The 16144-nt window shown below is 37.8% G+C and overlaps 1 protein-coding gene across 1 annotated transcript; it reads left to right on the forward strand.

The window, feature by feature from the left end:
- The first annotated feature begins 362 nt into the window (after positions 1 to 362).
- Positions 363 to 13366, forward strand: LOC137084507 (IgGFc-binding protein). Its single transcript, XM_067450782.1, has 10 exons — positions 363 to 386; positions 1969 to 2557; positions 3521 to 4119; positions 6120 to 6684; positions 8454 to 9049; positions 9956 to 10517; positions 10986 to 11188; positions 12294 to 12674; positions 12820 to 13106; positions 13278 to 13366. The coding sequence occupies exons 1-10, from the start codon at positions 384 to 386 to the stop codon at positions 13285 to 13287; spliced, it is 3795 nt and encodes a 1264-aa protein (XP_067306883.1). The 5' UTR covers positions 363 to 383; the 3' UTR covers positions 13288 to 13366.
- The last annotated feature ends 2778 nt before the right edge of the window (positions 13367 to 16144 follow it).

The raw sequence follows: 16144 nt of genomic DNA on the forward strand, positions 1-16144 counted from the left end.
GTAGTGTATTATTAAATAGCTGATCATTTTGTTTCCTCTCGCTATTTCTGTCTACAGATCCATGTCAAGACGTCCACTGTCGCGAGAAAGAGACATGCCGCTTTGAACATGGCAAGGCCGTGTGTGTTCCCCTGTACAACAGCACCTGCTGGGCATGGGGCGATCCGCACTACCACACCTTTGATGGCTTTGAATATGACTTCCAGGGCACCTGTAGATATGTCTTGTCTAAGACCTGTGGGAATCTGAGCGGACTGGTGCCCTTTTCTGTGACAGGGATCAATGAAAAGGGTCGCAGCGCTGATTGGTCTTATGTATATGAGGTGGAGGTTATTGTATATGGCAACACTTTTACCGTGGTGAACCATCAGAAGGGACAGATCATGGTAAAGAGTTACTAGATATTTTTACAAATATTTTAAAGATACAAACTAAATTCATGATATGAACAGATTTACTCGGACTGTTTGTCTCTACAGCAGTGCCTTTTTTAGATAACAAAAAAAAAAAACTTAATTATTCCTTTCACGAAGTCATAAACAAACATAAGCTTTTATCTTAGTATAGGCTATTGGTAAGGGATAATGTACAATCAGCAGGTTGTTACCGCAGAATAAACCCAGGTCTTGCATCACTCTGAAGGGGTTTATTCTGCGGTAACAACCGGCTGGGTGTACATTATCCCGCTTATTACACGGCTACTAGTCTCAAATAAATAATTATTTGACACAAAATATTGTCTTGAGATTAAATATTTTATTAGCTCTTACGCAAAGCTTCCGCGAAGAAAAACAGTGCTTTAAGCCTTTATCTATTGCTGAAGATTTGCCATATGCCCTTGCTAAATGTTGAAAATGAATGCTGAAAGGGTTAGTTCACCCAAAAATGAAACCAAGCCTATGATTTACTTACCCTCAAGTTTATAGGTGTTATCATATGACATTCTTCTTTCAGACAAATACAATCAGAGTTATATTTAAAAAGTCCAGGCTAACATTAATCCAAGCAGTAGCCTAGTTGTAGTTGTGTTTGTAGTCCAAAAAAAATGCAGCTGTCCGTCAAATAACGTACTCCACACGACTCCGATGGGTTAATAGAGCCGTCTGATTCGAATCGATGCGTTTGTGTAAGAAAAATATCCATATTAAAAACGTTATAAAAAACCTGCCTTGAAGTCTTCCATTGTAACCCACGGCTGTTTAAGCCACAAGATGGCGCCAGGGTTAAGCATAGAAGTAGTACCGGTCAAGATAACTCGTAGTCCCCTTATGAGCGGGTGTTATCTGGAAATATACCGCTGGAATGCGCGATTGACCAATCAGAATCAAGTATTTCACAGAGCCGTGTGATAATTATTGATAATATACTTTTTATGTATGTAAATATATATATACTTTTTATACCCAATGTTTAAATGTATTAAAATATATTTTAGATATCAATTTTTTCAAATAATTTTTAGCTTTCATTTCCTATTTTTAAAAGAGAAATATATAAGAAAGTACTTTGTGTTTTGTTTTGCAATTTGGAAGTTTAAACAAAATATTTGTACCATTTGGAAATGTAGTTTCTGTTAACTTCGGTTTACTACTTATATTGGTGTGTTTCAATTATATTGATATTTAACTTTTTGTTTCCATATGAAACATGACGTTTTTTTATTTTAATATTTCCCCACTTTAATAATAATAATCAAGAATCATAAATATAAATGTATTATTTAAAAAAACATTTTACATTACATTACTTTGCTACAGAATAGAATAGAATAGAATAGAATAGAATAGAATAGAATAGAATAGAATAGAATAGAATTTATTGTCAGCTAGGCTGAAAATTTGTCTTTGGCTCACTAAAACACAGATCAACAACCTAATAAACAGACAGGCAGTTATAAAACAATATTAAAGTAATGAAATAATAACTAAAAAGCATAATCTCTTTAATGGCTCTGGTTTCTTCTGTCAGGTGGACGGTTTGGTGTTTAATCTTCCACTTGATCTTCATGATGGCCTTGTGAGGGTGCGAGAGAGTGGCAATGCTGTTCTTTTGGAAACTGATTTTGGACTGCGCGTCTCTTTTGACTGGATTTCCGACTGGAATTCAAGAGTTTACCTGCATCTGCCCAGTAGTTACTATGGAGTTGTGTGTGGCCTGTGTGGAAATTTCAACGAGAATGCTGGAGATGAGCTGATAGGTCCTGCTGGAAAGCTTCTGCCAAGTGTGTACCAGTGGGCAAAGAGCTGGATGGCAGAAGACCAAATCACACCTGAGTGTCATGATGGCTGTGAGACCGACTGCCCTGTTTGCTCTCCTGACATTCGTGCTCTGTATGAAACAGACGCTTTCTGTGGTGTCCTGACTTCTACAGGTCTGAGCGTCTTTAATGCGTGCCATGCTAAAGTGAACCCACGGGCCTTCCAGCAAAGCTGTGTGTATGACTTGTGCTTCAATAACGGAGATCGAATAATTCTCTGTCGGGCTCTAGAGACCTACGTCGCTTGGTGTCGCCAAGAGGGCGTCGTTATTACAGATTGGAGAGAGGAATTCAATTGCTGTAAGTGTTCTTAAGCACTCATGAGGCACACATTTGTGTGATATTTCTCATGGAATATCACAGTATTTATTTATTCTAAATTATGTTTTCTGTGAAAGTCTTAATTCTTTATTTATATTAATTTCCCTCTTTAAACGACTTCTCTGATGATGTCTTAGGTGGTGTGAGGACTGGAAAACCCTCCATTTTTAATAAACAACAAACCATTAATTTCCAGTGGACAAAATCAAGAGCTGCTCTAGTTGTTTAAGAAGCCATTCTACTCATATATATATATATATATATATATATATATATATATATATATATATATATATATATATATATATATATATATATATATATATATGAATAACAATAGGGAAAAAATACTATATTATCATAATTTTCTTTTATATGCTTACTTTAAAAGCTCCTTATATTGCAAGTAAATCTCACACTAGGCAACTAAATGTCAATCCATTAACCACTGGCTAATACATTTTTAGAGTTCACTCTCCAATTAGAAGGTATGAATAAGTTTAGCACAAATATATTTTCACTCACCTACACTTGAACACTTTGCCTGAGTGTTTGAAATCCAAGCAGCAATCTTTTTGGCCAGTGCTCACTTATTACCGCAAATCAGTTAGAGCAAACACAGTCAGCGTAATTAATATTCATGAGCTTATCAAACCTCAGAGTGTTTTATTAATAATAATAATAATAATAATATGAGTACAATAATTTTAAGAAATTATTGTTTCATTTTTATAGACCTACTGAATGACCAATAATTTGTCCAGCATCACTAACAGCCCATAAGTTTGTGTAAAAAAAAATGCTTGATTTAATTTTGGTAAAAGTTTTGTCTTTTACTTCGGCGAGTAAACAAAAACTACATTCCTGTGCTGATTCTGTTGTCAAGGTGTGCATAGAGGGTTGCTTAACTTTAACCATGAACCTCTTCTTGTTCTTCAACAGCTATGAGCTGCCCTCCGAACAGTCATTATGAGGCCTGTGCGTCTCCGTGTCCAGTAACGTGTCCGTACCCAGATCAGCAGCATCACTGCACTGACACCTGTGTGGAAGCCTGTGCTTGTGACAGCGGTTTTGTCCTCAGTGCTGGCGCTTGTGTGCCCACCGATCAGTGTGGCTGTTCTCTTGAAGGCGCCTACTACCATCAAGGCCAAAAGTTCTGGGCCGATGATCAATGTCAACGGCTTTGCGAGTGTGACCGTGACCTAAGAGTCGTGGTGTGTCGGGAATCGTCCTGCGCCTCTGGCGAGATCTGCTCAGTCGTTAATGGAAGTCGCAGCTGTCAGCCAATGAGCTCTGCCGTGTGTGTAGCGGCAGGAGACCCGCATTATCGCACGTTCGACGGACTCCGTTTTGACTTCCAGGGCACGTGTGTGTATCAGTTGGCAGCCCTGTGCATTAATAAAAAGGGTCTTGTACCTTTTAATGTGACCGTTGAGAATGAACGTCGTTGGAGCAGAGCAGTGAGCTTCACTAAAACTGTCAATGTGTCTGTGAATGGACTCACCATCACGATGACCAGAGAACATCCGCACCAAATACTGGTGAGTACACAATACACACTTACACGCCTTATATACACTAGTGGGGTTGAGAACTGTTCTTGTTCAGAATTTGTTTTATAAAAAAATATGTGGTTTGGTTCTCTCAATGATTCACACACTTGTATTCAGAGCATTTTTGCAGACAATGCCTTTTTTTCAACACAGTTATGGATTGTTTTTTGCACTAATGAATTAAATCACAAAACAGACTAATGACGTCAAGTTGCAAAACAAATAACAGAACTTAGTTATTTTAATGAATCATATCTAAACAGAATAAGTAGTAAAGTCAAATTTCCAAGTGTAGTATGATTCACAAACGTAGGACTCTGGCTTCCTCCAAAATCGCACACTTCCCTATTATATAGTAGGCTAAAAACAAAAACATGTCAGAATTTACAGAACTCATAAAATAGTAGGCAAAAAGTACCCGGATATCCTACTTCTTCCAGAAAGATTCTGAAGTGTGCATACGATGGACAATTTACTATCCCATGACGCAACAGGAGAGGATTTATGAATGGAGGTGAAGTGATGCAAGAGACACTGAAAGATCAAATCACAATCACAGTTTTATTTGATTAATCACAGTGTTTTGAATTATTGAAATATGATACCATATTTGTAATTTGTTTAGCATTTTTATAAAATATTAAAGGCCAATTATTGGATTTCTCTGTAACACTTTACAATAAGGGTGCACTAATATGCATTAATTCATGCTTAACTAATGCACAGATAATCATGAGTTAATGTATTACTAATGGTGAACTAACCCATTTATTAATGATTACTGCTTCAGTAACTAATGAACATTCTACATGATTCATAGATTAAGTAATCATTAAATTGTTATTAGTTAAATGTGACATAATGTATTAATTCCTTAATAACATATTATATTAATTAATTATTTAAATGAATGTCTTAATTACCATAAGGGCTCTAAGTCATGCATTTCAACTTCCAGTTGTCTGCTTTAATAACTCATTAGCTAATGATTAATAAAGGTCTCATTATGTTTAGACTTTACTTGTTGGGGCACATGACTATTAATTAATTCAAAAACCATAACCACATTAACATATTACTTAATCAATCAGCTAATAGTCATGTCTTTAATAGTCAATCAGTTAATAGTCAAAAGTACTGACAATAAAGTAAAAAAAAAAGAATTGTTCATTCAATGCAATACAAGTCGCTTTGGATAAAAGCGTCTGCCAAATGCATAAATGTAAATGAGTTAGTTCACCATTAGTAATACATTAACTCATGATTAACTGTGCATTGGTTAAGCATGAATTAATGAATATTAGTGCACCCGTATTGTAAAGTGTTACCGATTTCTCCAATGTGGAAAGTCATTAAAATGTCTGTTTAAACAGCAAAACTGACAGATTATAATAATTGATTTAATCCAGTTAATTTTTATTCAAAACTACTAAAATAATAATTTATGGAACTGTTGGAATTGGAACTTACTTTTTTCCCCTCTGGTTTATACACTATTTAATCAGTTTGAACCATTTAAAACTTAAAGGGTTAGTTCACCCAAAAATGAAATTTATGTCATCACCCTAATGTTGTTCCACACCTGTAAGACCTCCGTTCATCTTTGGAACACAGTTTAAGATATTTTATATTTAGTCCAAGAGCGTATGGAAGTGTATGCACACTATACTGTCCATGTCCAGAAAGGGAATAAAAACATCAAAGTAGTCCATATGTGACATCAGTTAGTTCATTAGAATCTCTTGAAGCATCGAAAATACATTTTGGTCCAAAAATAACAAAAACTACGACTTTATTCAGCATTGTCTTCTCCTCCACGTTTTTTTCAAACTTCAAAAAAAGATTCAAACGGTCATCTGAAGAAGTCTTACCGTTGTGGAACTACATTAGGGTCATTAATGAAATAAATTAAATTTTTGGGTGAACTAACCCTTTAACAATAAATCACTTTTGTGACGATAACCAAATGTATTTTATTCTCTTTTTAGTTTGATGGCCTGTTAGCAGAACTTCCCCTTTTGATGCAAGATGTGTTAATAGTTTTCCGCAGTGGTAACACTGCTGTGTTGAAGACAAACTTTGGTCTTCAGGTGACCTTTGACTGGTCCAGTGTGGCGAGTGTCACTTTGTCTAAGAATTACAGCGGTGCGGTGTGCGGCCTTTGTGGGAACTTCAACGGTGTTGTTCAGGATGACTTTACAATGCGGAATAGTATGATAGCACCCAATGCCAGTAGTCTAGGACAGAGTTGGCAGGTTGCCGCAACACCTGAATGTTCATCAGATGATTGCATTGGCATTGGATGCTCAATCTGCCCTGAGATCCAGAGGGAGAACGCCCGGCGCTATTGTGAGATCATCACGACCCAGACAGGACCATTCAGAGAATGTCATGCCCTGATTGATCCCGGATCTTACATAGAGGATTGCATATTCGACACCTGCCACTTCCAAGGACATCAGGCTGTGTTGTGTGACGCGGTGGCAGCCTATGCTTCTGCATGTCAGAGTCAAAGTGTCACAGTTCACCAGTGGAGAAATGCTACCTTCTGCTGTAAGTAATTGACTGTTGTTGTTTTGTTTGTTTTTTCTGGTCTATTAGTGGCTCTATTATGCTATTTTAAAGGTTTTTAATTTTGTTTTGGAGGTTTCCAACAATAGGTTTACATGCATCAAAGATCAAAAAACACTTTAATTTTCTCATAATATACTGCACATTGCACATCACCTAATTGCTTTAAGAGTCAGAAAACAGTTCGTTTGAAGATTCATTCTCTCTAAACCCCTCCTTTCCGAGAGCAGACTTGGCTCTGATTGGCCAGACAGCCCAGTCTGTTTTGATTGGTTCACCAATTACAGTGTTTTTCCACATAAATTCCAGCCTGAGTCCTCATCCTTGCATGCAAAGGGATTTGCATTGTTTGAAAAGACTCTTATATATGGTGACAACTCAAACCAAACTCTTCCAAGCCTCAACTACAACTACAGTGTTTGAGGGTCAAAGTAGACGCCGTTCATGTTGTTCTCTGATATAAAATTGGGCAAAGCTTTGGCTCTGCTCGCCTGCAACTCAAAATAAGTGTTTAAATAAGTGTTCAACTCAAAATTACGGCTCTGGTGGAATAATAAATTAGCCTAGAAATCTAGATGTACCCTAGTGGCAGCAAATCTAATCTGTCGCGAGTATCGTCTAGCAACTCTCAAAACACTTCTGAGCTGTAAAAACCAAACTCTGGTCAGGCCAATCACATCATGTATAGAGTCGGTGGGCGGGGCTTAGCATAATGACAGCAGAGTTGTGCTTGCGTGCTTCTAGTAAACAAGCTGGCAAACGGCGGTCTGTCAAATGAGCTTTGACCGTGATTCTGGAAGACTTGGAGTTAAGCTTTTCTCTGATAAAAGAACAAAGAACGGCACTGAAGTCATTCTTAAGAAGGGAAGATGTGTTCTGAGTTTGGCCGACCAGATACGGCGAAGTTTAATCTTTCAACTAGTTCTGCTTCACCTTCGTTGCTCTGGTTGGTTATAGCACTATCCTATCGCGTGCAGAGGGAGTTTGAAAGTCAACCGTTTATCCCGCCCCTCGGATTGAGCTGTCTATGGTGAGTTTCCAGACCAAACATCTTGATGTGGGTCTGGCTTGTCAGGCTAATAATAAAGGCCTTCTGAAGGAAATCGATGGGGTTGTGTAAGAAAAATATCCATATTTAAAACTTTTTAAGGTAAAGTTCTGGGTGATCGCCTTCTGTGGAAAAGTGTTGAAAGTGCCTTCTTGGAGTTTAAGATGCGTAACTGGTCATGTAAGCCTTTGACCTCCAGAGGCACTTTCAACGCTTTTTCCAAAAATTGAATACGGAATGCATTTGGCCTAAACTTTACTTTATAAAGTTTTAAATATGACATCAGTTCACTTCAGAAGGCATTGATTAACTTCCCGGAGCCATGTGGAGGACCTCTTTAAGAGACAACTTTATTTATTTTGGACATTGATATTTAAATCTTTGCAGAGCTTTTACATTTACAAACAGCTATATTACACACTACATGAAAGGTGATATTCGAAAGCATAATAGGGGCACTTTAATATGTGTGATTGATGAAAGCAGTATGAAACCGTTTAAATAACTGAGCTTGAATCAGTTTTATTCTTGTCAGCAAAATTATGGCCAAATGTTTTTAAAAAAATGTTGTTGTTGTCAACTACAAAAATAAGACCAATGTTATTTCAAGAGCTCAGTTATTTTAATTTAATTTTATTTTAATAACACTGCTCAAAAGACAAAAAATTTGAAATGAACACTGTCTCTAATCTGTCTATCGCAGCTCCTTCCTGCCCACCCAACAGCCACTACAACGCCTGTGCTCCAGGTTGTACCGAGACGTGTGTTAATCTTTCTGAGCATAACTGCAGCAGACCCTGTACCGAGGCCTGCCAGTGTGATCATGGATACATCTTGAGCGGCCAAACCTGTGTGCCACAAGCAGAATGTGGCTGCCTCTATCAAGGGCGTTATTATAAGAAAAGCCAGATGTTTTACGTCCATGAGCAGTGCTTGGAGCTCTGCAGGTGTGGTGAAAATGGAACCGTTTCCTGCCAGACATCAAGTTGCGGCCCAGGGGAAGCTTGCAGGGTGGTGAATGGAGTATTAGGATGCCACCCTGTCGGTTACGGAAGATGTGTCGCCTCTGGTGACCCTCACTATTATTCTTTTGATGGCAGGAGGTTTGACTTTCAAGGCGCATGCGCTTATACACTCGCCAAGGTATGCGATCGGATCGGAGGACGGCTGATGGATTTTTCTGTGGACACCAAGAATGAGAAGATTATAAACAGAGGGGTTTCTGTCATCAAGAACTTGACTGTGACTGTCTACAACTTGACAATTAGCATCAGGCGAGGTGAACGCTGGAGAGTCATCGTAAGTGTTCATCTAGTTTGGCCTCAGTAAGAAATTATAAATTTTATTCAGCAAGGGTGCATTATACTGATCATGTTTCAAAAGATTTCTATTGTAAATAAATGCTGTTCTTTTGAACTTTCCATCTCTATCTCAGTTTCCACAAACATTTTAAGCTGCACAACTGTTACCAACATTGATAGTAATCAACATTGATAATAATAATTAAAAAAATTCTTAAGCAGAAAATCAGCATATTCAAATGATTTCTAAAATATCATGCGGCACAGCTTTCTCATCACAAAAAAAATAAAGGTAACACTTTATTTTAAGATTCCGTTATTAACTATTAACTAGTTGCTTATTAGCATGCATATTACCAGGATATTGGCTGTTTATTAGTACTTATAAAGCACATATTAATGCTTTTTTCTGCATGACCTTATTCTACATCCCTTAATCCTACCCAATACCTAAAGTTAAATGACACAAAAACTACCTTACTAACTATTAATGAGCAGTAAATTAGGAGTTTATTGAGGCAAAAGTTGTAGTTAGTAGTGAATATGTGTTCCCTATACTAAAGTGATACCAAAATAAATGACATTTTAAAATATATTAAATAGAAAACATTTTAAATTGTATCAATATTACACATTACAGTTTTTACGTAAGAGACAATCATACCAATCTCGAACTTCTGAACAGTATATTCTGCTGTATAAAATAATGCATACATATGTATAATTAAGATAAAATATTAATAAATGATTATAAAGTAACCAATATGAAAGACTAATAAATAATTATAGAAAATAAAATATATCATGTGCTGATGGTTTGCAATCTCATAGTGTTTTGCACATAGTTATACTCAATAAAATGAAAGTAGAAATATTAATGTTTGTTGCTGGTTCACTTTGACAGGTAAACAACGAGTTTGTCAACCTTCCTTTTTCGTTTGGCCATCAAGTCACCATTAACCTGGTTGGTTTCAATGTCGTAGTGCAGACTGATTTCGGCTTGAGAGTTCTGTATGACGCCGGATACTATGCAGAAGTCCACGTACCCTCAAACTACCAAGGCAGCATGTGTGGCCTGTGTGGCAACTACAATGGCATCCCAGCCGATGACTTCTTGCTGCCCAATGGGACCCAAAGCTCCAGCGTAGATGTGTTCGGACAGGCGTGGGCATTGCCGGCAACTGGTGTTCAGTGCGGAGGCGGAGATTCCCATAAGCAGTGTGATGAGAACGAAGCCGAGAGATACCGCAGAGATGATGCCTGTGGCCTTATGACAACTGCCGCTGGTCCTTTCGGCACTTGTCATGCTTGGGTGAATCCTCAGCCCTATGTGATTAACTGTGTATTTGACATGTGTATTATGGATGGAGACAGAGCCATGCTATGTCAAAACCTTCAGGATTATGCAATTATCTGCCAACAAGCAGGGATACAAGTCATGCCATGGAGAAATAGTTCATTCTGCCGTAAGTTTGTAAAGCTAAATCTATTTTTGTTTTACCGCTCCATTTAAGATCTGTATCAAATCAATTTGTTATATAAACCAGTGTTAGGGAAAGTTACTTTTAAAAGTACTGTATTATGTCCTGAAAAGGTAAATTGCTGTAATTGGTTACTTTTATAGAAAGTAATGCATTATCTGATTACATAAATTGCATTATTTGTAATGCATTACCCCAACACTGCATATATATATATATATATATATATATATATATATATATATATATATATATATATATATATATATATATATATATATATATATATATATATATATATGAAGTATCATGTGACTCTAAGCATAACAAACTTATTTTAAATAAAATTAAAATATTTCTCCAACTCTAAACTACAGTGTATACACAGTTTAGCCTCTGATATGATGCATTAAATGTATATTAATATATATTTTTGCATTTTCTTTCTTTAAGCGGCCGATTGTTCAGCTAACAGTCACTATGTACAGTGCTCTAATAACTGTGTCAACACCTGTGCCAGCCTTAGCGGGTCCGTTAACAGCTGCCCAAATATTTGCATGGAAGGCTGTCAGTGTGATGACGGTTTTCTCTCCAATGGGGATAAATGTGTGTCCGTGGGAGACTGCGGTTGCGTCCATAATGGCAAATACCTAAAGGTGGGATTTATTGCATTTGTTAAATCCATAAATGATTATTTCTATGTCTGATAAGATATTAAATATCTATATTAATATTGATGCTTCTTAAATTTTTCTTCAAACCTTTGTCACAGATTCTCCAATTCTCTAAATTAAATAGCAGCCATTTTAATGTCTTTCTATAAATTGTACCATAAATCCATTGTTTAGTGTCTTTTTATTACTAACACGTGCAATTTCAGCAGATATGTTATCATCCCTCATATATATTATTGTGTGCTATGGTATTTGGCACCAAGATGTTAGCAGTAGATCATTTAAGTCCTTTAAGTTGCGAGGTGAGGCCTCCGTGGATCGGATTAGTTTTTTCAGCACATCCCACAGATGCTCGATTGAATTGAAATGCCCACTGTTGGTGCTTTCGACGGTTGGTAAGGGGTCAGCATGGGCACCCTGACTGTTCTGCGGCTATGCAGCCCCATTCCAACAAACTGCGATACACTGTGTATTCTGACAGCTTTCTGTCAGAACCAGCATTAACTTTTTAAGCAATTTGAGCAGCTCGTCTGTTTGATCTGACCATGTGGGCCAGCCTTCGCTCCCCACGTGCATCAATGGGCCTTGGCCGCCAATGACCCTGATGCCGGTTCACCACTGTTCCTTCCTTGGACCACTTTTGATAGATACTGACCACTGCCAACAGTGTTTCAGCTGTAGTTTTGGAGATGCTCTGACGCAGTCTTCTAGCTATCACAATTTGACCTTTGTCAGATTCGCTCAAATCCGTACACTTGCCCATTTTTCCTGGTTCTAACACATCAATCATGAGGATAAAGCGTTCACTTGCTGCCTAATATATCCCACCCACTAACAGGTGCTGTGATGAAGAGCTAATCAGTGTTATTCACTTCACCTGTCAGTGTGGGCTCGCTCTCTCTCTCTCTCTCTCTCTCTCTCTCTCTCTCTCTCTCTCTCTCTCTCTCTCTCTCTCTCTCTCTCTCTCTCTCTCTCTCTGTGTGTGTGTGTGTGTGTGTGTGTGTGTGTGTGTGTGTGTGTGTGCTTGTATGTGTGTGTGATGGTGCAGGGAACTATGGGTAAGCTTTTCTCTTCTCCGTCCTCTTAGGTTGGCGAAGTCTCAGTGGCTGACACCTGTGACATGAAGTGTGTGTGTCATTCAGCGGGGGTGCTGGAGTGTGTGAAACAAGCCTGTGCCATAGGAGACATCTGTGATGTCCAGGATGGCAAACGAGATTGTTACCCTGATCAAGGCTACTGTATATTTGATGCAAATGACCAGTTGCAGTCGTTTGATGGTGTAAAGGGGAGGGTTGGCCGGCCAGGAGCCTTTCAAATGGCTTTCTTGTGTGATCAAGAGTCTCCTGACTGGTTCCGTGTGGTGTTAGATGCACTTGCATGTGCCAGGAATGACCCTGGCAATGTGACAATGATCCACGTCTTCTTCCAGGACATGATCATCACAGTCAACAATCGCCGGCACACCTGGGTCAGTGGAATGTGTTTTTAAAGATAATAAATATAGCTTTATTTATTGTAGTACATTAACCATAGTCTTAAATATTTGATTTAAAGAAATATAAAGGGCTGATGATAGACAAACTGTTGAGAAAATATTTATCTCATTGAAACAGGTGAATGGAAAGAAGGTCTCATTTCCCTTTATGCCCAAAGAGGGGGTGTCAGTCTCATACAGAAATGAGGCTGTGGTCATAGAGAAGATGTCTACCATGAGACTGACTTACTCTGTCACTGAAGGGGTCGTGTTATCTGTAAACGGAGACCTGACAAGCAAAGTTTGTGGTGCTTGTGGCAACTTTAATAGAGACACTGCAGATGATATGACAACTTCTGATGGGAGAAACTCCACTATGATGTATCTGGTTGTATCATCTTGGCAGGCTGAAGACTTCTTTACATGGTAAGTACTTTGTGTATTATTTTTTGACAGTGACTTAATATGTTAGTTCATTCACCTTAAGCTATTACAATTGTGCCTATTAATCAATGGACATTGCAAAACAAACTCATCAAATTCTTCAAATGTAATGTCAATGACTAACCTTTTACTCCTGATATGCTTTTATTACAGCGATGTGTAAGAATCCTGGGAGGGAGAGTTTGCTACCACAGAGATTTCTAATAGAGGAACTGTAAATTGTATTTAATTGCACATTGGGGTTTAGAATGACGCATTGGTGTAAACAGAATGATTCCTACATACACCGTATGTTTTTAGTCTGATCTGATTTCTGCACTTTTTTTGATTTGAGATTATGCACATTAAAACACATCTGAAGCCTACTTAAAAAATGTGATTTGTTTTTCATTTATACCATGGTCTGTTTAAATACTCGATTCTGATTGGCTGGAAGGTGTGCAGTAAAACCGTTTAATGCACAGGTAGTTCCAGTCAGTTTGATTACAGTTCGAAATTAATCCGCTGCTATAAACAATGGTAACCATTTAGGCTTGCAAACAGAGTGACAGTGGCAGTATCAACCACAGATATGTATACGTATAACGTTACATATCTATGGCAACATTAAGTGACATGAGACATTACGTGACACAGAATCCAATGGCATATGTCACTATGCACAGATATGTATACATATGACTTTGCGGGTATTGGCACCATCCGTGGCACATGCAGTCTTCATTGTCATGTCACTGACATTATCGTGACAAACACTGACACTGACATCAAGTTACAGAACATGTCGCAGTGTGTCGTGCGTTTTTTACAGTCTATAAAATGTTTTATTATTATTATTTTAATGTATTAAATGTAACGTGTCTTTATAGCCTAAAGACGTGGGGTTTAATTCACACTAGGCTACATAATGATGATTAGTTCGAAAAGATTGCCTTGTCACTGCAGTGTTGCCTGTGTCATTCATAAATATTTTTAATAAATCCATTAAATAAGCATTAAGTTATGTTCAATATGCTTCAGACTGACATAAAGAAGAGATCGCGAACATCTCTCTCTCTCTCTCTCTCTCTCTCTCTCTCTCTCTCTCTCTCTCTCTCTAGCTGATCTTTCTCTTTCAGTTCTCTGTCTCTCTCTTTGAATAATGAATTTAAATAAATGTGATAATTTGTTCTAATTTGCTAGAACTAAAAACACAACCATCATTTTAACCCGTCTGTTAAACAACATCAGTTTCAGTTTTAAATTGTTTTTAACTTGGCAAATAACCATGGTATAAGCGGGATAATCCTCCGCTTCGCTTCGGGCGGTTCTTCGCCTCTACGCCGTGCATTAAAATCCTTTAATGCATGAATTATCCCTTACATATCATTACATTTTGATTAAAGGTGCACTATGTAACTTATCCATCCATTAGAGGTCACGTATTCAAAATAAAGGCATAGTTTGATGAAGCCAAGTTTGAGCACAGAATCTTTGGACATGTGGTCTTCACCTCACAGCCGGTGGAAGAATCGGGATAGGGTTCGGCTAAAAATTATGTTCATGGATGCGGTTATTAACATTACTGTAGTATGAAGCAGAGCAGGACCGAGTGTTGAGGAGCTGAGCACGGCCGCTGGAGCGTTTGAAGCGCAACACACGGCTTGCGAGCAGCGGAACTTTTATTATGACAGGACACAGTTGCAGGCGCCATTTCCGCTTTTCCGGTCATGAGTAACTGAGGGTAACGCAGATATGGCGCAATTGACAGGCGACTCCCTCAGACGTCCCGATTCATTGGTTAAATAGCAATTTTCTCACAATTTACAAATATTCGGGATATTGTAAATACTCAACTGAACAAAATATATAACACTGGCCTGGTGGTTTTGGATATTTCAAAAATCCTACATAGTGCAGTTTTAAATAGATATGTAGCCTACACAAAGACGGTAGATGGTATCAACACACAATTTCTTACTTGAACTTTTTTTTTTTTACCATGTTGTATCAGACCTCCTTTCTAAACGCCCAGTCTCCATTGATCAAACATATCACAATTAATGTTCATATGTTTTTCATTTAGGTACATCATATAGGTTATTTAATATTAATGTGCAAATGTTTTCAGTGTAGTAGCCTAATTTCTGAGATACCGAAAATTTACTTTGCACAATCAACATTTTTTTGTTCGTCATTATACTAAGTTTGTCTGTTTGACATATGAATGAGTCTCTCATGCGGCTGAATTTCACTCTGATATGTTCTGACAATGTTTGTGCGGATCATTACAGAACACTTTCTATGCATGAAATCTGAAACGCATTAAAAATCTGACTTGCCACATCCCAGTGTTCTGCTGGATCTCAGCCACTGTTCTAGAGAAGATGCTGAGTGGAGCAGAGAGTGCAGAGATTCCCAAGACTCTCACTCAGATGTACACACACTTCCTGGTTCTTCAGATGAGCACTATGCATGAGAAGGCCTATGCAATAACGGTGAACGATGAAGACATGATCCTCAAACTGGCTTGGAGCAGCTCGAGATTTGATCTTCTATTATAAAGACCTGCGAGTGTGTGGCATTGATGTGACAGAAGCATCAGCGTATTCTGTTGTTCACCCAGATATTTCAAGAAGAATCGGAAGTGGACTAAAAGAAGGTGTTCTACTTTGTAGTATCACTTTTTTACAATATTTAATGTGGTGTGACAAACTGGAGCTTCAGTTAATTACAAGGAAATCAGTCCTTTCAAAAAGGGACAAAAGTAGACAAGTTAAGATGGCTTTTATTTATTTTTTCTGTTGTGTATCAACTTATGACATTGTCATTATTGAATTGTGATGTTGGCCTGCACTTAAAACGTAGTAGATGTTTCGTTGTTCCTTCTTTAAGCTTTGTGATTGTGGCATCACAAATGAAGGTCATGCTGCTCTTGAGATTAGCTTTGACGTCCAAACCTTTTCTCTTCACGCCTCTGCATGTATTTTTAAATCAACTGAAGGATTTTTTCGAAATAAAAAAAAATCTATGGGACTTCT

The sequence above is a fragment of the Pseudorasbora parva genome, chromosome 8, assembly GCF_024679245.1.
Source record: "Pseudorasbora parva isolate DD20220531a chromosome 8, ASM2467924v1, whole genome shotgun sequence".
In the NCBI taxonomy this organism is placed as follows: Eukaryota; Metazoa; Chordata; class Actinopteri; order Cypriniformes; family Gobionidae; genus Pseudorasbora; species Pseudorasbora parva.

What these genes read in the sequence shown, in the direction of transcription:
- LOC137084507 (XM_067450782.1), top strand. An exon ending in GAGAAATGCTACCTTCTGCT is followed by an intron (nt 6,685 to 8,453) that starts GTAAGTAATTGA and finishes TGTCTATCGCAG; the next exon opens with CTCCTTCCTGCCCACCCAAC. An exon ending in ACAATCGCCGGCACACCTGG is followed by an intron (nt 12,675 to 12,819) that starts GTCAGTGGAATG and finishes TCATTGAAACAG; the next exon opens with GTGAATGGAAAGAAGGTCTC.